General features: G+C 42.7%; 1 protein-coding gene across 2 annotated transcripts in view; it reads right to left on the bottom strand.

Moving 5' to 3' along the window:
- Positions 1-220: 220 nt before the first annotated feature.
- Positions 221-21,253, bottom strand: part of dennd1b (DENN/MADD domain containing 1B) — a 103,878-nt gene continuing 82,845 nt past the window's right edge. For both annotated transcript variants that reach the window (XM_076724625.1, XM_076724637.1), the window contains 8 exons: positions 19,427-19,517; positions 18,158-18,198; positions 16,791-16,826; positions 16,254-16,310; positions 14,700-14,789; positions 6,662-6,747; positions 6,071-6,290; positions 221-5,607 (listed from right to left, as the gene is read on the bottom strand). In XM_076724625.1, coding sequence (XP_076580740.1) covers positions 4,762-5,607; positions 6,071-6,290; positions 6,662-6,747; positions 14,700-14,789; positions 16,254-16,310; positions 16,791-16,826; positions 18,158-18,198; positions 19,427-19,517 — 1,467 coding nt within the window. In that variant the 3' untranslated portion in view covers positions 221-4,761. The remainder of the gene's footprint in view (positions 5,608-6,070; positions 6,291-6,661; positions 6,748-14,699; positions 14,790-16,253; positions 16,311-16,790; positions 16,827-18,157; positions 18,199-19,426; positions 19,518-21,253) is intronic.

Here is a 21,253-nt window from a genome sequence, read left to right as displayed (position 1 = left end):
TGTATTGGATTAGCATTTTTACTTCAGTGTTTGCCAAATCAATAAGCCAATACACTGACATTTACATACACACACACACACACACACACACACACACACTGACACTGCAGAATTCAATAGACCAGCAGTCTCCTTACACGTGCTGTGTGAACTGTGAACACACAACACACTGTTTTGTCCGTTAACACATTTTGGTCTAAAAAATGAGTCCAGAGATGCATAAGCTTGAAACAGTATAATTTATTTTCAGTTCACAGTGCATACATTATGTGCAGTTGTACCAAGTTACTCATAAAGAGGTGACCTCAGTTGTTCAGGACAGTTGTTTTCTCTGCAATGAGAACATGCAAGTGAGCACAAGATCAGAAAGTCAGTAAATGGCATACTGAAGAGTTAATCATCATTACAATGCCCCCAAAAGAAAAAAAAGTTGCTAACAGTAACCTGTACAAGGTTATCACTGCAGTGAACACACACCTCGAATGTGTGGATAAGGGGAGGTGATGTTAATATCTGTGTTATACTGAACCTGTGTTCTCGCTCCATTGTACCTCAGTAAAAGCTGCTACATAATCTGTTGCCTTCCACTCACTTTCAATTTGCAATTTCTGGACAATTCTACTTCACTATTATTAGCAGAGTATAAGGTATCCTCAGTTATCACAAGCCTGCAGACACTGAAATGTAAATTCCCTGGCGATCATTTCTTCATTGTTGTACAACATTAGTGTAAACGGGAACAGAGACACTAAAGCATTTTATATCACCCCTAACAGCAGCTGACAGCTCAAGTATTTCTCCCCACAAACCTCTACGGTTAGATTTACAGTAGCCAGTAACCAAAGTAGAAATGTTTCCTTCTACATAAAATGCAAGGCAGATGACATTTAACTCCACAACACCCAACGCAAGGCAGAATGAGTGTACTGTACGAGATCCAATGTTATTTCCATCATCCTTGATTTGATGGAAGTGCTAAATACTGAAATAAGGTCACAATTTATATTAAAAGGTACACATATTCAACATTAGCTAGTTGCTTATTAGCATGCACATTAGTAGCACATTAGTTCTTAATTAGTCATTATAAAGCACTAATTAATGCCTCACTCACTCTGGGGGTTCTTAAGGGTAAGGTAATTAAGATTGTAAGTCATGTATAACAACTTCCTCACTATCAATAAACAGTAATTAGGAGGTTATTGAAGGAAAACTCAAGTTAATGGCCTTGTACTGTAGAATATGGTCATGAAGAATAAGGCGTTACTAAGTAACAATAAGTTAATGGTGAATACATGTACCTTAATATAAAGTGTTACCTGAATTAATAGTTAATACCAACAGAATAGACCACATCTGTAAAACTAAACAAAATCATAGTATACAACACATACAGGTACATACATGCAGATACAACAATACGCATTGTACCATGTACAAGCAACCGTCAGTCTCTACTTGTTTTGATTCGAAGGTGTCAAATGCTTCTGAATGTCAATGGCTACATGGGACGTTTGTTAATACTCTATTATTTTTCTTCCAAAAATAAAATCTAAAACATTCAAATATTAGGTGTCATTTTTCTACACAATACAACACCAATCATATATATAGATATAGATATATATATTATCCATGTAAAATAAACTCAAGCCAGCAAAAATACACGTCTATTCAGTTGAAAATAATTTTTCATCAATACGAAATCAACTCGAGAAACTCCTCTGAGAAACGTTTCTTTCAACGGTTAGCTCAGAGCGAGTCTTCCTTTTTTTTTTAAGAGAAGAGAGAAAACAAAAAGCAAGAAAAAAAGTACGAGTAATCACCTATTAGTACAACCAAAGAAAGTACCTAATTTACAAAAAGTCAAATAACCCAGAGAAATTCAGAGATCCTCTCTTTAAATACAGGCAGGAAGATTCCCACCGACCACCACAGCAAAGAGAAACACTGAGTCAGTCCAGCTGGACCGAAACCGAGGCTTGAAAACAAAACGGCTATAAAAACAAAGCTAGAACCCGAGTTCATTTCAGGTCAGTTTCTAAGGACCAAAACAGGTTTTGTGTCTGTTTATCATATAAATGCCATAATGTTCCTGATTTAAGGTGGTCTGAAAACATTGCATACGTCTCCGTTCTGTAACACTGTACCTTGCTCTGATTATCTGGGTGGTACTCTCACTGCATAAGGCACACCACGCTCGCCATTCTGTCATCAACAGCCACAGACACACCTCAGCTCACACACACTTAAATAGATATTTATTTCTTTACTTAGGGACACACGAGGCGTACTGCCACTACAAACTAATTCCACCGTGATTATTTTTCAAGTAGGATTGTGCATTATGACGTCATTACTCTTAATGAAAACTGACCTTTTTGACAATTTGAAATATTTGCATAGTAAATATGTTTTTTTAAAGTGTTTACAATGAATAAGGCCAGTGCAGAGTTTGTTCTGGAGACTGTTTTTTTCCTCCTTTTTGGAATTACTAAGACTGATTCCTGGGCTTTTAGAAGCACGCCAAAGACTTTATGAGCAAATCGTTAACGCAGAGCAGCACTCAAAAAGTGGAGAAATAGCTGCTATTAAACTGCCACACCGACTGGCGTCTGGCATAAATCATGAGAACAACGAACCATAAATGTAATAATCCCAACACAAGCACATGAAAAAGCTTTCTTCTTTTTTCTGGGTTTGTGGCGGCGCAGAGAATGATGGGAACCCACAATCTGTGGACGCGGGCGCGTCTCTCCACAGGAGAGTCTGTAATAGAAATACTTTTGTTTTGTCTGTGCACATTACATCCATGTAGATACTCTCTGAGGAGAACCGTATTGCTTCATTACAGTACAATCATCAGCCACTGCTTTACATTACAGTGTGACTCTCACTGAGAAGGACAGAGGTTCCTGTGAGCACAGACAGAAAGACACAGACTGAGCTATGTGATAAGTCTGGTGATACTGTATATTCCTCTTACAATGAAGGGACCAAAAATAAAGAATTTATCCGTTTAACAGCTGATCTTTGGCTAAAAATAGTCCCCAACAAATGCACCATTTACTCCTGTTTGATTAACATTTGATAAAAAAATACATTTTCTATTTATCCAACTGAAAATATAGAGTTTTTGACATTTTCAGAAGGAACCAATGGGCTTGGGGAAGGGAACTGAAGTCTGAAACCCTCAAGAGATGGAGCAGCGCATTGTTTCATGGGATTTGTTGACAATCAGAAAACACAGACTATCACCAGCCTTATCCTTCAAGGCTCGCCTCGTCCACTCCAAACCGCATTAGCTCTGCAACGACTGGCCACCACCGTTAAGGTCGAGAGTGAAAGTTAAGATGCGCTGGAAAGACTACAAGACGGATGATTGGGAGGGACAACATGAGGGGGACAGTGGTAAAGAGGAGGACACGGAGCATTGACACTGGCATTTAAAGATGATCCACTTGAACGTTTGACTGTATTAGCTTCTCTTCAGAGCGACAGAAGTGTCCTCTGAAGAAAGAGGAAAGAGACAAAGAGGTTTCTACATGCACATCTCGTTATCTGGAATGCAATTTAAAACAGCAGCTTAAAGCACATCGTATACATATATATCAATAAGTACTGTGTTAATCCAGAGAAATACAGTGCTGCTAAAGATCTATTAACTGTTGCATTTAAGATCTGACAGTCAGATCAGAGGTTTTGATTACAAAGTACCTGTTATGGTATCTACGGATTAAGACACCAGAGTATAAAAAAAAAAAAAAAGAAAAAACAAATCACATGTCCATTTAAGGCATGGTGATGAGAAAACATTGAACTTACACAGTGTATAATTAGTTTCAAAGGCCCGAGGGAACTCTGTGTCTGGAAAATCCTGTCTCACCTCATTGTTTTGCTCAAATGGTTTTAGTACCAGGTGGTCAAGATGGAGTACAAATTGTGTGAAATGTTTGGAACACAGTGAGTAAAAGACTGACATGATGATGTGCTGAGGAGACGGCATCCCTTCTCAATCCTGAAAAAGACTTTTCTAAAGTCCTTTAAGTGAAGACGGAAAATTCCTCCATTATTACATTTTACCCAAAGTGAAATTCGTGGGTCTTTTTTTTTTTTTCAGGTATTACGTTTTGAATATGTTACAAGTTGGAAAATACGTGTTATCCACAAGTTTAGACGATGACAGACAGAAATACTATAATGAGCAGTAAGCACACTGCAAAACTCTCCTTATCAAGTCCTTTCAGTTTGTAATCAAGTTTCTAAAGTTGGACTTTCTTAAAACAAGTGACAAATCTCAATGCTAAGCTGTTTTAAGAAATGGAAACCTTAAAAACTCACAACTTCAATCAACCCGATCTTCTTTTTATTTTAACTTTTTGTTTCAACATACAGACGTTGAGTTCAAGAAAATTCTTGAAACAAAGTTCTATTTATTGGGTAAAGGTTGAAATATTCTTACTACACGGGTAGATTTTGTAGTTGATTTGAAGTTTTTAGGGCTCTATCTTACACAGAAATGTCTGTAAAGGATGGAGAGTTCTGCAGTGCACCAGTTCGCCTCTTCCTGTTTCCTGCTCTCTCTCTCTCTCTGTTAGCCTGTATGACATCAGATTTGTTCGTAACTGTTCCTGATAGCTCAGTGTTGAGATAAAAAAGGTCAGACCAATCAAGCCCTCTGAGACTGGTAACAGAAGAATTAAAGTGAATAGATTTCAGTAGAACCCATGGCATTTTACAGACCCTGAGTCTGTGGCGTCCCTACGACTCGTCTGTGGCTTTGCCGTGGACCTGCTGGTGACCGTTGTTGCAGTGAACCTGTGACAGCTGCAGGCTGGTGTGGAGGACTGAGCCGAGGCAACACATGGACTCAATCTCCTCAAGGAGGCCTTGATCTTGCACCACAGCCCCCCCTGAGCCTTTTCCCTGACCCAGACACAGGCCGAGGCCCAGGATCCCCTCCTTGGACACCTCTTTCTCCCACGGCACCTGCATAGCTGACTGCCTGTTCCTCGAAGGGTTCGCCTGACCCTCCTGCTGGCCCTTGCTGCCCTGCCTCTGGAGGGCCTTTTCCTGGTAGTGCCTCACTGTCTCCTTGGACAGCACCTTCCTCCTCAGGATGCTAGTGGAAGCAGTCTGGTTCTGGGCCTGAGGAGGCTCTGTGCTGGCTTGGGGGTCTGAGATGGTCCGAAACCGGCCGGCAGGAACGGGAGAATAGTCCGCTGAAGAACTGTAGGTGTGAGTGTGAGCTGGCGGCGTAGGTGGAACTCTAGGGGACATGGAGGGCGAGTAGGAGAAGCGGTCTCCTGGTTGTCGCCCTGGAGGTAGAGGGTGAGGGTCAGAGTTGGGGTGATGTGACCTGGAGATGTCAGCGTTCTTGGCTGGAGCTGGAGCTGCAGCCGTGGTGACGGGCGCTGCAGCAGCTGTCGCCGGGCTCTTGGACACCTTCAGGCTGCTCTTGTTGGGCTGCCTGCGTGGGGACGGGGGAAGGTGTTTCCCGTGGACCGCGCTGTCATCCTGGCCCATGTTCCAGCCGCCCTGATCCCCGCCTCCGCCACAGCCACTCTCATCTGCAGGTTTAGATTCACTGGAAGTTGTGGGCTTGCTCTGGAGCAGAAGAAACCAGGAAATAGAATAAAACATATACCTTTATGATGAGAACAATATCTGCCCTCCTGAAGCCTGTTGCACTTTACTAATTGTCAGTTATGAGGCTGTTTGAAGCTCTTAGTTTCAGTAAGATGAACTTAAACATCACAGATGTAACTGATTAGCATTTCAGCACACACTTTTTTTTTGTAGATGAACCTAAACTCTACATGTAAATTATCCATAAAACCTGAGGGCAAATTCAACTATTGCGTCATTCTCTAATACCTCTAGTCAAGATGAAAATGTGTAATTACATCCATATTTGAAGCTAATAAGAGACACTGAGAAGCAGATAAACTGTTATGAGAGTACCTGTACCACAAAACACAAACTCTCTCTTTTCTCTCTGCCCTCTTTCCAAAAGTCCTGAACCTGTAAATAATTAAAGCCTTTCTCATAATGTCGCTGTCTTTCGTACCGGGGCCTTGTAGTCTAAATCTTCCATGGACCTGAAAAAGTCCAGGCTCTTGGCAGCGCTGAGTTTGCCTTGCTCCACTGTTGTGGTGTTCAGAGAGTCCAGGATTTCCTCCAGCAGGTTCATCTGGCCTGAGTGGGGGTCAATGTCCAGCTCAAGTGAGTAGGAATCATCGCTGTCCTCGGTGTAAGAAGGGACATCCCCGCTGTCCTCTGAGGAGATCCTGCAGAGAGTTAAACAGTGTTTCATGTATTGGACTGTGTTTCTATTGCGGGAATTCAAAAAAAGTAATATTTAATATTCATGCATTACTGAGAATATTGCAGTGATAACCGAGTCACAGTGACTATGACTGACGTTTCCGTCAAGTAATGCTGTGACTCAACGTGTCCACTTGGGGGCAGTATTATCATGAGTAAAAACACTGCTTGAAGAGTCAACTTTGAACGTGCTGTCAACTTTTTCTTAATTAAAAGAATCAGACAGACAGCAAAAGTTGTCATATCTTAACACACGACACATATTCTTGAAACCACATGAAAATGTCTTTATTGACAAAATGAGGAATCAGGTCATAAAAGAACAAGTACTGACTTGCTTGCACTGTCCAGCTCATCATCGTCGAGCCCGTATCCCAGATCTCGAGGGCCCATGCTCATGGGAGACTTGTTGAAGTTATGCTGTTAATGAGACAACAGAAAGTGGATGTAATTAGATGCAAAGAGTAACATGATAAAAACAATAAAAGTGGACCCGGGGGGTCTCTCTAAACATGGAGTCTAGGCAGAATGTAATGTTCTGCTGAGGTGCAGCTTTTCAGAAAACGACGACTGAGAGCACGATGGAGAAAAGATGCGGGTCTGTGTCTGGTGGGTCCCCATAAGACTGGAGTACTGGCTCGTTTTAATGAGCCTGGACCCTTAGGGTTGAGACTAAATTTGTCAAATTTGGGTCTAGGGATAAAAATCTTTAAGATCCCCTGCAGTGTTTCATCAAACCCAGCATTATATATGAACTACAAGCTACTCTTGCACTGTGAGTTAAGACATGGGGACCTACATGAATCATTAGCATTGCGCGCTCCAGTGCACATGATTGTGTTTGTCATTGAGTGTTGAGTGATCAGTGTGTACTGTAGTTGTCTGACACAGTGGGTTTAATAAGCCACCTGTGTACCATATTTAATGGGCGGGTTAAAGAAGAGACAGAAGCTTCACAGAGCAGGGCAGGACTCTCCCCATGGGAGCCCAAAATCTGCCCCAGGCCACTTATTAACATGCCTTCCACTACGACGCACATGTTCCTCTCTCACTTCATGTGCATGTTCGCTTATGTTAACACGATGCCACTTTCCAATTTACCCTCTTTGCATTTTGTCTATTTACCTTCTCACACATTGCTGCACACCTTCTTTGTTTATTTTTGTTAAAATCTCAAATCATCCTTCATTGTCTGTGTTTTTGTACACACACATGCACTCATGGGGTACAGTTAACATGCTAGCACTGCTAATAACCATTGTGCATTAGCATTAGGGAGATGAGCAGAGTGTGTGTGTGGGGGTGTGTTTAAGAAGTGAAGAGAGCAGTGTTTGTGTGCTTGAGTTGTGGTTGTAGTAAAAGGAAAATCAGAGACACAAAGGTGAAGAACAGTAAGAAACACTAATGATGAAAGGCAAAAAAAAAAACATAACACAAGACCAAAAGAAGGATGGAGGAAGGGAGTGAATGAAAAAAGGAAGGAAGGAAATACTAAGAGGCGAGGAAAGATTCCTCAAAGCCCCAAAGAATGATGGGAATTGGGGGGGAGGGGGGGTCCGTACTGGAACAATGAACCAAGCCGTTCTTGATTAGTGGACGCAGTGCCAGCCAGACAGGCGGAATGTAACGTGTGGCTGGCCTGGCCTCATTTAGGGCCTGTGTTCGGCCAGGGAAGTCACACACTCACATATACACACTCGGTCACATACGCACCCTATTACAAAAAAACACAAAGAGTTAAAGTGCCATTTTCTCCATAAAAGTCAGCGGAGGAGATGTGTGCAGTAGCCACTTAAGCCTCTCAGCCATCGGGCTAAACACGAACACATGTGGTGGCACTGCTGATTGGCCAAGCCTCTCCCCTTCCATGGTAGCTTGGAGCTATAATGAAAGAGATTTCAGAGGGGCTCAGGCCTGGGATCCCTAAACAGCCTTTAATGGATTCCTGTGTCAGGGCAGTAAATCTGGGGCCAGGCCGACATGCCAGCCAGCCACAGCGGGCCGGCAGAGCGGAGATGCACCTGTGAGACACTTGGGGAAGGTGGGGTTCAGACAGAAACACACAAACATGCGCTGTATGCTCACGGCGTGCAGTTATTTAGACCGTACATTTGTGCAAGAGGGCTGCGTTTAGGGGAGCGGGGCCTCTCTCTGCGTCTAGGTGTTTATTAAAGCAAGGTGAACCCAAACACAACCAGACACAGGTCATGAAGCCTGGCCCTCTGATCTCTGTTACAGCTTTGGTGCCGTCTACGAAAGGAAGTTCCATAGGGAGCAGTAAATGGATGGTACCTCACTTCACGGCTTTATCAATTTGTCATTCCCTCTCTTCACTGTGACCCTTTAGTGCAGCAGTTAAGATGAAACTATTTACAACAACCGAGCATTTTACGATAGAAGCGCCAAATTTGGCGCAGGAGTGGGTTTATCACAGTCTTTTATGGCGGCCAACACATTGCATTCATTTTACAGGTAATGTGAGATACAAAGTGTGCTTTCCTTAGTTACTCAAACATAATATTCTCAAAAACTGCCAAAACCAACAACAGCACTTAAATCCAAGATGTAAAATTAGATGGTCTGTGTGTCAATGTAAAAAAACAACAACAAAAATACACTCCTCAAATTTAGACATTCACAACGAGATATTCTCAGTGCGTGCTGAAGCCGTGACAGCTCTCTGCCGCCATCCCGCACCTCCCCGGGCCTGACAGGACAGTGCAAAGCACAAAATAGCAGAACAACAGATTATCATCCTGCTCCTTCATTAGCTTCTCGCTGTCGGCTAATGGGAAGCTGAAAGGTGAAAATGAAAAAGTGCCTTCCTGTCTCCCATTTTCTCCCTCCATCACTCCGCTGTCACAGGCAGATGTCACAGTTTGTCTGTCTGGCTCTCGCTCGCCTTCCTCTCCACCACATCGCCACAAGTGAGACTCTACAGAACGCGGCGAGCGACACAGTCAGGAGGAGATAGAGCAGAGGAACATGAGTCATGAAAATAATAAAAAACGGTCAGGCCATTTCAGTGAAACTACTGTCGGTTAATCCAGTCTTTTGGAAGAGGGAGAAAATCCTCTTGTGCTCCTTAAATCAAGGATAAGATTTGACATCTGAGCCTCTCTTGTTCAGGGTACTCACTTAGCTGACTTAACTTACTCGGGAGGGAAACACTTCTTAATTATTTTTATGTTACTTTATAATTATTTGCTTTGATCCGAGTTCCAGAGTACCTGGCGAAAGAAGTAAAAGAATCCCGGTTTCCTCAGATTTCGGCTTCAGACACTAAAAGCAGCACATCCACTGCCGTCCTCAGCATCGTCATTAACAAGCCTTTACAGTAGTGCATTGTGAGCAAATGAGGGTAGAATTGTAAAGATGACTAACTTATCCTTTCCGCTGACCCTGGGCACCCTGGGATTCCTAATGTAATAAGCAAAGGTATGAAAGGAGTCTTAAAAAAAAAAAACATCTTCAGATTTGATAGAACAAATTACATTTCATTTCTGCGGTTATGAGGGGAAAATAGTCATCACCATCCATTTTAGTTGCTGCATTTGGAGAAACAAACTTTCCCCTCCTCTTCCCTTCCTTCCCTGCATGACCGGTTATGCGGAACAACTATGCCTCTCTGTGACAGGGCCAAACGCTAGCGGACTTTAATAGCCAGTCTTACATTATACATTTCATATGGTATTTCTGAGTGGGCACTGATCTCACAGCTTGGCAGTGTATGTAAAGAAATGCCGGTAAAATGCAAACAAACCTTGGGGAGAGGCAGAGCCGCTGCAGAAGTACGGCCAAGTCTGTGTCTGCCTGTTTAAGAGCTGCTCACTCGAAAGGGGGGGTGGGGGGGGTGGGGGACAGCGTTTGAGGCAAGATCCACTACTCGTCTGTCCAACTGGCTGTTGCTGAAAGCCCGCTTCCCTTTCGTTTAAAACAGGAGCCATATAAAAGAAGGAAAATGTGCATTATGCTCATTCTGTTACACTAAGCTAAACTCATCCAGTAAAATCACCAGGTGTCTTTCTGTGGATGGGCGCAGTGCAGTACTTTGAGGGTGCCAGGAGATGGCACTTTGGTTTCAGCGAGGAAGCCAGCTGGGTCTCTGAAGTGGGGAGAAACTAAGTGGAGACTACAAACGCACTCAAATAACCATGTAAACACATGCACGCACGCACACACGCACACAGCTATAGACAGAACCACTGCACTTAAAGTTCACTGTAATGCATCTTAACTATTTATCCAACAATATTTACCCGTAATATTAATCTTACGATGAGTACAGTGAGCATATTTGAGCTATTTTCCATTCAAAATTACATCAAAACTTTAATTATTATGAATTATAACACGACGCACAGTATGCTCTATAATCTACACTACATGAATATGCTTTAAAATAAGTTATTAGCTATTCAGTTTACCCAGAAAGTCTTGCCTTAGCATATGTTCATATTATAGCATTTTCAATCATGTACTCAACACAATGCACACATAATGTCTACGTAATGGTTTATGAGCAATACTTCACATGAAGTGTTACTGTATTAAATATACAGTATTAGTAGAAGCATGTTTGAGCTCGGACACACATGAACGTCCTTCATCCTGAAATCACAACCACTCAAATGTTCGCTCTCCCCTGTTATCACACACACACTTCACAAGTCATGTGTACAGTGTACATATGTGTCCACTGGCCATGAACACATGAGCTGTCCCCCACTGATGGAGCATACAAACACATCCACCCATGCAAAGATACATGCACGCACGCACATGCACACACACGCACATGCACACACACACACACACACACACACACACACACACACTGCAGAATCCATGTGACTTTGTTCCTGCTCTACATCTTTGTTAGCTCCCTGTTTCCCCTCCACCCTGAGCTGTGTGGTGTTTTCCGGGCTGGCATCTCTCCTGCCTCACCAGGTGAAGAGTCCAGAGCCTGGGGCTGAGCCCGGCCACAAGCCTGCTGGCTGTCATTGTCCATAACGCTGTCCCAACCTCTACTCTCCTCTGCTCTCTTAACTGCTGTCATTCTGTTATCTCCAACCTGAGGCAAACTGCTAAATGCATGCGTGTTTGTGTAGATACAGTGCACACACTCAACGACATACACATGGACAAAACGGCTGAGGTACAGACATACTTTCTATTAGCAGATGCTTACAGCAAAACATCACATAAAACATGCGCACTCACGCACACACACACACACACACACACACACACACACACACACAAAATCTTAAACAGAATCTCAAAAACAGACGTGGCATTCACACACAAAACCATCCAGGAGCCAGAACAATGGCTGTTGTTTGTTGAATCAGACAAGAAGTCAGCAGTCCAACGCAGTCTTGTTTTTGTCAAACGAAAGGATTACTCCTACATTCTTAATCAACAGGCTCACCAAACACAACAAATCACCCACATCGCCAGATACAGCTGAAACATGTACGCAAATGACAGCAGAACTTTCACTTTGCTGCACGGGTTGGCTGATCAAATAGAATATGAATTTCATAACTCTGATTATTTTGCTATGATTAATTAAAAGGAGCTACTCCAGGATCATTCATTCCGTTTTCAAGGACAGACATAGAGGGGTTTGCAAAAAGAAAACGATGAATGATAAAAATGCATCAGGCTTTTTCTTTCAAACAGGACGGATGGAATGTCTTTAATCAGATCGCATTTTTGGAGCGTCGGATGGCAGCGCGTTTCTGAATTCATGAGGCAGGTGAATGAGCCTCGGTCGGCCACTTGGTCAGAGGTATGGACATGTGGAGAGGATGCAGGGAGCAGGCTTTGCAGTATATATATTGTAGCTAAGGACACAATGCAAAAGATTTGGTGTATGTGGCACCAAGTCTTTCAGGAAAATCTACATAAATATCTTACGTTTATTGTAAATGAGGCGAGGTAACAGTTTCCTTTCATTTTCTACTGATGAATGTTCCTCAATAAGCAGGACTATTGCACTAGCTTCAAAATACACCCAGCTGCCAGTTTATCAGATACACGACAGCAGCTAAAACTAATGCAGTGTCATTTCTGAAGGTTTTTTTTGTGGTGCTGTGTTGAACTCTATCGCTTTACACTGAGATGTGTTGAAAGCTGTGGATTGTGTGGACAAGGACGAGACGAGAGGGACGAGAGGAGGCCAAGGTACTGCTATAGGTGTCTGTGTGTGTCCACGAACAATGGGGGGAGGTATACAGGTATGTTTTTTTTATTCGTACTTTTTCATTCTACTTAACCTTTATTTAACCAGGTTAGTCCCCCTGAGAGTAATTCCTGATGCAAAGAACACCTGGTCAAGACTGTTGTGGGCAGCGCACAATATTAAGACTTCATAGGAAGCAATGTAAATTAAAAATAAATAAATAAATAAATAAATACATAAAAGAGAATACGTAGAAGGGTGAGAGGTGGAGAGATAAGATGAGCAGGGACAAAAGGTATGTTTTCTTCCAAATATTCTTTCGAACTGGACCTGAAATGTAAACATGGTGTGCTTTAAAGAGTCAGGTGGAAGTAAATAAAGGGCTAGCATAGAGTGGCCACCTAAGAGGAAAAACTCCGCGAGAAACCTAAAAAGACTCTTTATTTCATTATGTACTTGCCAAATGATTTCCCCGTGGTATCTCACAAACAGAAAAACATTCTTACTGAACTGAACATGAAAAAACTTTCCGTGTAAGAATTTCTTTTTACAGCTTCCATTTTGAGTTTCTGAGTAATGTCCTTTAATATGTGCATATGAAGACATAAGCTAATATGACTGTGGCGAAAAACAACAAAACACTGGAAAAATTTCCAGCACGATCTCCCTCTAAATTTTGTTGAGTTTCAATCTTTCAGGGGTTACTGCACACTGAGAGGCCATAAATTATCGAGGCTTTCTTGGCTTCTCAATTTTCAGTCTAAGTTTCAGGCGTCTTTAATGTGCGGGACTCCGGGTCATACAGAAATATACCTGGGCTGTGTCAAGAAGGTCAGCGTGCAAAGAGAAGAACGGGAAGAGCATTATGGATAATATATAAACACAAACACACAAACCCTTTGCTGTGGGACATGCTACCCTGTGTCCTGTGTGTCCCTCCTCCAGTGGTCTCCAGGGACCCGTTACTGTGGCAATGAACACGCCTCAATGGCAGGGACAGGGGTGTGAGCATGTGTGTATCCTGACTACGGTGTGTGTGCGCGTTTGTGGGTGTGTATGCACATCAATTGCATGTTAACTGTTAATCTGTGTGTGTGTGTGTGTGTGTGTGTCGGGTTGGCCTCGTCTTTGTGTGCGCACTAGCTGGGGGGGAGGGCGTCCGAGGAGGCCTTTAGAAAAGCCCTAATTGCCGTTCCTCTCCTCTCCCCGGCCGTCACACCTTCCTCTGCGCTAAGACTTTCCAGCCTCATCACACACACAGGAAACGCAACGCTAATTAGAGACAGCACAGCCTCTCCTAATCACGCTCTTGCATGACTGTTACCAAAATGCAAGTGTGTGCATTGCAGGCATGTTTTATTTGGTGTGTGTGTGTGTTTCTTTAGACACAATTTGGAGTCCACTTGCCTCTTTCCGTTTAGCATTAAGAGGTGGAAAAGCTCCAGCTGAGAGTACAGAGGTATAGATATGAGGTGGGAGATATAACTAACCCCGAGGCTGTGTGCATGTGTTTAATACTGTACACAAGTGTGATATTTTAATTACATGAAACTAAACTTCCTGCACCAAAAAATATACGTGCACATTTTCATTGACACTATACGAGTGTGTCTTAGAATTTTCTGACTCTCTCGATAAATTTATTGATGAATGTGTGTTTTGTGAGTGTGCATGTGCTTGCACATTGTATGCCAGCTCTGCACACAACAAAGAAAGAAAAAAAAAAAAAAAAAAAGTGCCATCCACTTATGGTGCACAAGCAAATTCTTCAGAGGAAATGCTGACCAGCAGATGAGTTGCTTCTACTGTCCGTGCTGTTCGGAGAAAAATACCGAATGTACAACATGAGCGCGTTGAAAGAAAAAAAAAAATGCTTATCATTACGTTTGGCATCTTGACAAACTACGGTGCTTCCAAGAGCTGTTACAAGAGAGAGAGAGAGAGTGAGGGGAGAAAGAGAGAGAGGCAAGGGTGGGAATAGAAGGAGAGAGAAAGATGAGGGGATGGAGAGAGGAAGGAAGAATGAAATGAGGACAAAAAGTGGACGGACAGAGTGCTGAGGTGGACGGTTGAATCCATGTCGGTCAAGTGAAAACTGAGCTCTGGTATGATCAGTCAGTGAGCGTGTAGTTAACTCATTCGCTGATGTGCATCTGTGTGTGCGTGTGTGTCGGTGTCATACCCGTCTCATCTTCTGCAGTCTCCTTGGAGACAGGCTCTTGGTGCTGGTGGGAGACCCTGCACAGACTGTCATCCCCTCTTCTTCTTCTTCCTGAGAGAGAAGCCATGAATGTAAATCTGATGATCACGTGTAGTAGAAGTTAACTAGACTGACTAAAATGCGCGTCAGTTGGAGAATGATGCGTGTTTGCATTCACAAACCATCCAACATATCTCTCCTTCATCTCAGTTCATCCATTTTAAATGAAAGAGGAGATTTACTGAACTAAAGCAAAGACGCTCTTTGTCCAGTTTACTTTCCTCAGTGACATTTTTAAAAGTTAAACCATCAGTCTGGTGATACTGTTTTTTTTCTTACTGCCAAAAAAACCCCCATGAATTGACGTATTGATCCTACCGACAAGAATAATGAATCTAAAGCCTGATGCAGTTTATTCAGTGAGCCACACTGCTGCGTTTGGTGACATATTCCTTCATTATGGCCTACAAAGGCACTGCAGTTTAGCAGAGTCAATCCCACACTCACCATCCTGTTACTGGAAACACTCCAAAACCAGACCAAACCTTCTTGTGTTTGAGCAACATTTGCTGAAAACTGCTGATGACAAAGTGGTGAACTTCGCTCTATCCTCACTTGTGAGTGACTGAGCCTTTCCAGGATGCCCCTTTTATACCCAATCATGATACTATCACCTGTTACCAATGAACCTGTTTACCTGTGGAATGTTCCAAATAGGTACATTTTCAGTAGAAAGGAACAGGTTTGGGTCTCATGGACATGGCACTGAAGTTGGAAAGCACTGAGAGAAGAACTGAGGTACTACTGGTTTTGGTCTTTTTATGGGATTGTTTGGCAATAAGAGATATACAGAATATCAGCAGCATTATGCTCCAGCAGGTTACAACAACTATGCACAAGGTAACCACGTCTGACACGCTTGTGCATTGAGGTCTGTGGCTGCAAGAAACATAAATACAATGCTGATTAAGAGTGATGAGCGCACATGAAATCTGTTTAACTTCAAAATTAAACAGATTTCAACACCTCTGTTGCCCCTGCTCTGTGTGTGCGTGTGTGCGTGCACATACACATGGCAGAACATTGCGTACTCCTCTTGTTCATCATCAGTGCCCTCTCTCCTCAGTTTCCCACTGACAGATCAAACTGCTATTGCCTTATCAAATCCATCAGGCTTATGGAAACATACACCTCGTTACATTAGCTTTGAGGAAATCACAGACTCACTGATGAAATATGCAGACAATAAAAGAGAAAGAGGGTCCGGGGCTCGGATGACATGACAGGCCATAGCCAGAGGGGCGTTGGTTAAAAATGTACAGCCCTGAACAAAGCGCTAAGCAAGCTTCAACAGTCATTAAAGGCCTCTGCGTCAGAATCACACTCTCCATGTAAAGCAGCCTTCCTGTCTGTTTCTATGAGGGGTGTGTGTGTCTATCTCTGTGCCTCAGAACAGAATTATGCGTGCATGTGTGTGTACGCATGCTGCTACGAGTGTGCACGTGTGTCAGAGGTGTGAAGGTCCGTGCTGCTCACCCTCGCTTTAAGTCTGCCCTTAATGTCCCGGATGCCCCTCTTGGCATGACTCTTGGCCTAGGGAGGAAAAACAACACACACACACACACACACACACACACACACACACACACACACACACACACACACACAGATTACTAATCAAAACATGTTGCATTAACATTCTGCTCTGGTTTCATGTAACATCAAGAAATGCTTTGATCCCTGTGGCAAAAACACGGAGACAAAAGGCTGGATAAGAGAAGCCTCGCACACTAACAGGAGGCAATAACATGAAAGGGCACCCTGACCACCTATTGTACAGAACATAACGACGTGGGGCTGCTCATCAAACATGGACTCGTCAACGCTCCCGTTCCTTCCACCGCCAATTCCAAAACACACAAGTTTTTAAACTAATTTGTCGTGCCTTCCGCAGACTGATTCGTTTTCACAAAATAACCTGCAAGAGGTCTACTTCAGCGGGACCTTCAGGACGCGGCATTTCAATATTGAAGAAAGCGTTAAGCTTCGCTACAGCTTTGCAGAAGAGCGTACCTTTGTCACAGCTGTGTTGAAGAGCGCTCCTCCTCTCTGTAACAGACACAGAAAACGATTAGTCAGCTGCTTCCACACATATACTCTGCACACATTTATTTTTCATATTAAATATTCATATACGTACACGCGCATGTCTATGCAATAATATAATGTTTATCTGCTTTTACTGCAATCATAAAATGATCTTATGATTGAGCACAAGCTCATATAAAACAAAGACATTTGTCGTACTGTGAAGTACAGTATCCTTATTAATAAACTAATAATTATTTTTACCATATCACCCCTATCACAGTAGTCGACTTATTTTCAATATCAAAACATCAGCGAAACTCCCTCTGCAGCTGTAAATCGTATTGTAATACAACGTCAGTATATCAGCGGTGACACTAGAGAAAGTATCATACTGCTGAGCCACGATAAACTGCATGATTCACAGCATTCAGGAGGTTTTTATTTAGAAGCAGCCTAAAAGTGATGGAAGGGACTGCGTGTGATTGATTTCTGCTTTGAGTTCTGCAGACTGACATTATGGCACCCAATAGCTCTCTGTGCGTGTCTTCTTTTCTCTCTCCGAGGTTGCTGCATCTCTTGTTTGGCGTCTCACTCTGTTTCTCTGTTTGGTCTTTCGAGTAAGCACAAAGCGTTGGCTAAATGGCTAAACCAAGTAAATGGCAGACGGCGTTTCAGAAGTCGGCAGAGGGAGAGGAGGAGAGGGGCCGAGGTGAAGGCCCCTCTTATAGATCCCTGTCAGTCAGGAAATGTGAACTTTAACAAACCTTTGAAGAGCACTCTAGAGAACTAATTCAGCCTTAGCTGACGGCATGGGGAGAGAGGGAGGGTGAGGAAGAGATACTCAGCGAAGAAAGAGGGGGAGCAAGGAGACCGAGGGGGGGGGGGGGGGGGGCTGTGACAGAGATGAGAAGGGGGAGAGAGGAAGATAAAGAGAGATAGATAGTGGGAGAGAAGGAGAGGAGGAAAGAGACAGGAGATGAAGAAGGAGGGAGGGATCTATGTTCTTGGGTCGGTTCAGCGGAGTAACGCCTGTGTTTGCTGCCAGATCAACATGTCATGTCGGAGGACGTCTTGTCACGTCAAATCACTTCTGTCTCCCTCCCTGTCTGTCTCCACTGTCCTGCTGCACGCGCCGCTTCACACACCAAACTGTGCTCACGCTGGATCTGTACGTTCAGGCAGCCCCTTCATTCCAAAGGCAGCGGCAGGACTTCAAACACTGAGTCGTGTCAATCACACTTTCAATTAAACACAACTCGAGAATAATATGAGCGAAACGTTAAAAAAAAAAAAAAAAAAAACATAGATAAAAGCATGTAGGTATGATATGCAGGCCACTCTGTGAATACCTTTACAGTGTGCATCCATTGCTGGTAAGACCTTGAATTACCTGGAGGGATGTATAAAACACAGGAAACATGAATTAATCATTTTGCACTAGAGAGCATTGTATTAACATAGTTAAGCAAAGGTAACTATGTATTTTACACTGTGACATGTTTTAAATTGCAGACAAAACCTTTTCTATATTAAACAGGTCAAACATAGTGTCAGTGATAGCAGCAGGTACTGTGGCTGATTAAAAAGGGTAAAATAGAAATAAATTCAACTTTATTTCCTTTTTCTTTCGTCCCTTTTGTCATATAATCATAACTTGGTGCTGAATCTAGAATCAGCATTAGTCTGTGAATAGAATGGACTTGCGGTTGCATGGCTGGTTGTTTTATAGTGGGTATTTTTCTGTGGTATCCAGGGTTTTGCAGATGACAGTTTGGGTTCGGCTCAGGATTAGAATTGATAAGCCCAATAATATGAAGATTTAGCTCCAACATCTGGAGGGCCTTTTTTTCTTGTCCTGTAAATACAAATCAGACCTGAAGTGTTACGATGAAAATGATGTAATTTGTCCCGTGAGACTTCAAACTTATGATCTCTCGTGCAGAGATTCACGTGTAATAATGCTCAATCCTGCCAAAGCTTCATTAATTCTTTCGTCAATCTTCTTTTGCCACATTCAGTCTGATCAACAAGTACCCTTTGTTATCACTTCCAATAAGATTTTTACAAAAAATGACACTTGAGATGCACGTCAAACATAAAAAATGAAGAAGCGCGCTTTTTTTAAAAATACCTAAGAGTCACTAAGACAGAATTCAAAGCAAACTGTCATGTTGTCATTGTTTATCAAGAATAATTAAATTAATTTCTTGCGAAGAAAATACGGTTCATCAGTCCAGCAGTACTTAAAGCACTTCATGTGGCCACAGGTGTGTTCATGACAAATTTTACAACAGTCTTTAAACTTGACTTAAACAATAAGTAGAACCAGAAATGCTTTAACATAACATGTTATGAAACAGACACAAGATTGCTGCAGTATCCTATATAAGTTACCATCTTTTTAATCAGTTTATCAGTGTTTCAGAAGACTTTCTGGGCAGTGGAAAGCCCAAATAAGTGCCTTTTCTTTTAATTATCAGAACTTTAAAGGTTTCTCCTCATTTTGTCTGCTGCTTTTATGTCTTACTAAAGCACGATAACTACTGCCTGCTGCATGAAATACAGCAAAAAAATATATATAATGTGGCTAATTGATAGACAGGTCTAGCACTACTCACTTCCACAGAAGCCCCCTTCTGTGATCTCTTCTTCAAACACGTCAGAGAAGCCGCGGCCTGCGTTCAATTTGGCCAGCCGTCCGTCGATGAACTACAACCATAAATTACAACGTGCTTATTAAAGAAAGGGGTTGGTGGGGTGGGGGGGGGGGGGGGGGTGGACACACTTAAACAGATACACATACACTTACACACAGATTCAAACACTCAGGCCACAGTGGGGTGTTATTAATCCTACCTGACAGAAACTACATCCCAAGATTAGGTGGGTTGCAGGTAATAGGGATTTGGTAATGTGGAGCAGGTGAGGGATTAGGGCAGCAGACTACATGCCGCACACTGTCTGAGACATGAGGAAGTTTCATTTCCTCCCTTTGTACCATGGAGCGCATAAAACTCCATCTCATAAACATGGACCGAACAGCCAAGACAGCTCCACATTTCAAGTCACGTAAATATGTTACGCAAGTACAAGCGATCACACACATACATTGACACACACACACACACACACACACACACACACACACACACACACACACACGTACGTACCTCAACACTTGTGATTAAGACAATAAGAAACAGCAGCATTCTTTAGACATTAAAGCATGAGAAATAATCTTGTGGGTTTTTACAGGCCATGACCAAATAAAATCAGGGATGAGAGGTGAAGGAAAAGGGAAAAAACTAAATGATGTCAACAACAGTTTCAAACACATTTCTTATCACTTTGGCCCGTTATAAGAGCTTCGGTGTCTCCTCCGAGCACTTTACAGGCCTGTGACTGACCGCTGTAATGATGTTGTATTGCAGCTTTTGTATCTGTCTAAAGGTTGAGTGTGAAGAACATGTCATGTGAATGTAGATCACTCAGTCACACACATGGTGCACTGTTTTCCATTAGCTAAATCCAACCACATTGACCCCCAAGTTGCTGTTAGTTTCCTGTGCAATCACTTATAATATCAGCAAATCTCTGCGTGGAAACAATACGCTGCAGTGAAATCCTTGGGCAAATTTTGGCAAGTTTCTGGTGTAAAAAAATAAATAAATAAATAAATAAAGCAAGCAGCTGCAATACAGTACTTTTCTTTCATTGTCAAGATGTGGAGCCAAGGTCTGCTCAAGTCCTGAAAAACATTCTACTAGTCTGTCTTTTTTTTCTAAACCTTTTTGTTCAAGCTTAAACCAGAACTCTTCTTTAAAAGGTAGGAGGGCAAAGCAGCTAACAATCAGTAATGGTGCCATTCAAAATAATTAGTTAAAACCAAAGCATTTGGATTTAAAGCTAAAATGTGTTTTGAACGATGGCTGCATTAATTAACAATCAACACCTCCTACCTTTAAAGCACTCTTTTGCATTTGTAAGAAGAACAACAGATCATTTTAACTGTAGCAAGCCCACTCCCACCACTGCAAGTGTATCCAAAGTGTGACAACAGTGTAGGTTGTTTTAGGGTGCGTGTCCTCAGGGACAGCCTGCTAACTAGCGACCGACACGACCACCCGCTCCTCTGGTCAGAAGAGCTGGAAACTCATCATTAGATCATTTTAATGAGAGGTGAGACTGCAGGTTCCAACCGCTGCTCCGCTACTTGGCTGGCCCAATTAGTGCACATAATCAACCCAAATCATCACCTAGCCAAAGCTTCCACTTATCCCCTCCTCCCCCGTCTCCCTCCACACACCCCGGCCAGATTACCTGCCTCATTGTGGGCCTTAATTAGACATTACTCAACAATGGCAGACTGTGATCACCACACTCTCACGCGCATGCAAACCGACACTTAAACACTTGCTCTTGCGCACGTGACAAGCAAATGTGCA

The sequence above is a fragment of the Chaetodon auriga genome, chromosome 3 (assembly GCF_051107435.1).
Source record: "Chaetodon auriga isolate fChaAug3 chromosome 3, fChaAug3.hap1, whole genome shotgun sequence".
Lineage (NCBI taxonomy): Eukaryota > Metazoa > Chordata > Actinopteri > Chaetodontiformes > Chaetodontidae > Chaetodon > Chaetodon auriga.
This window is presented reverse-complemented; position numbering and strand designations above follow the sequence as displayed.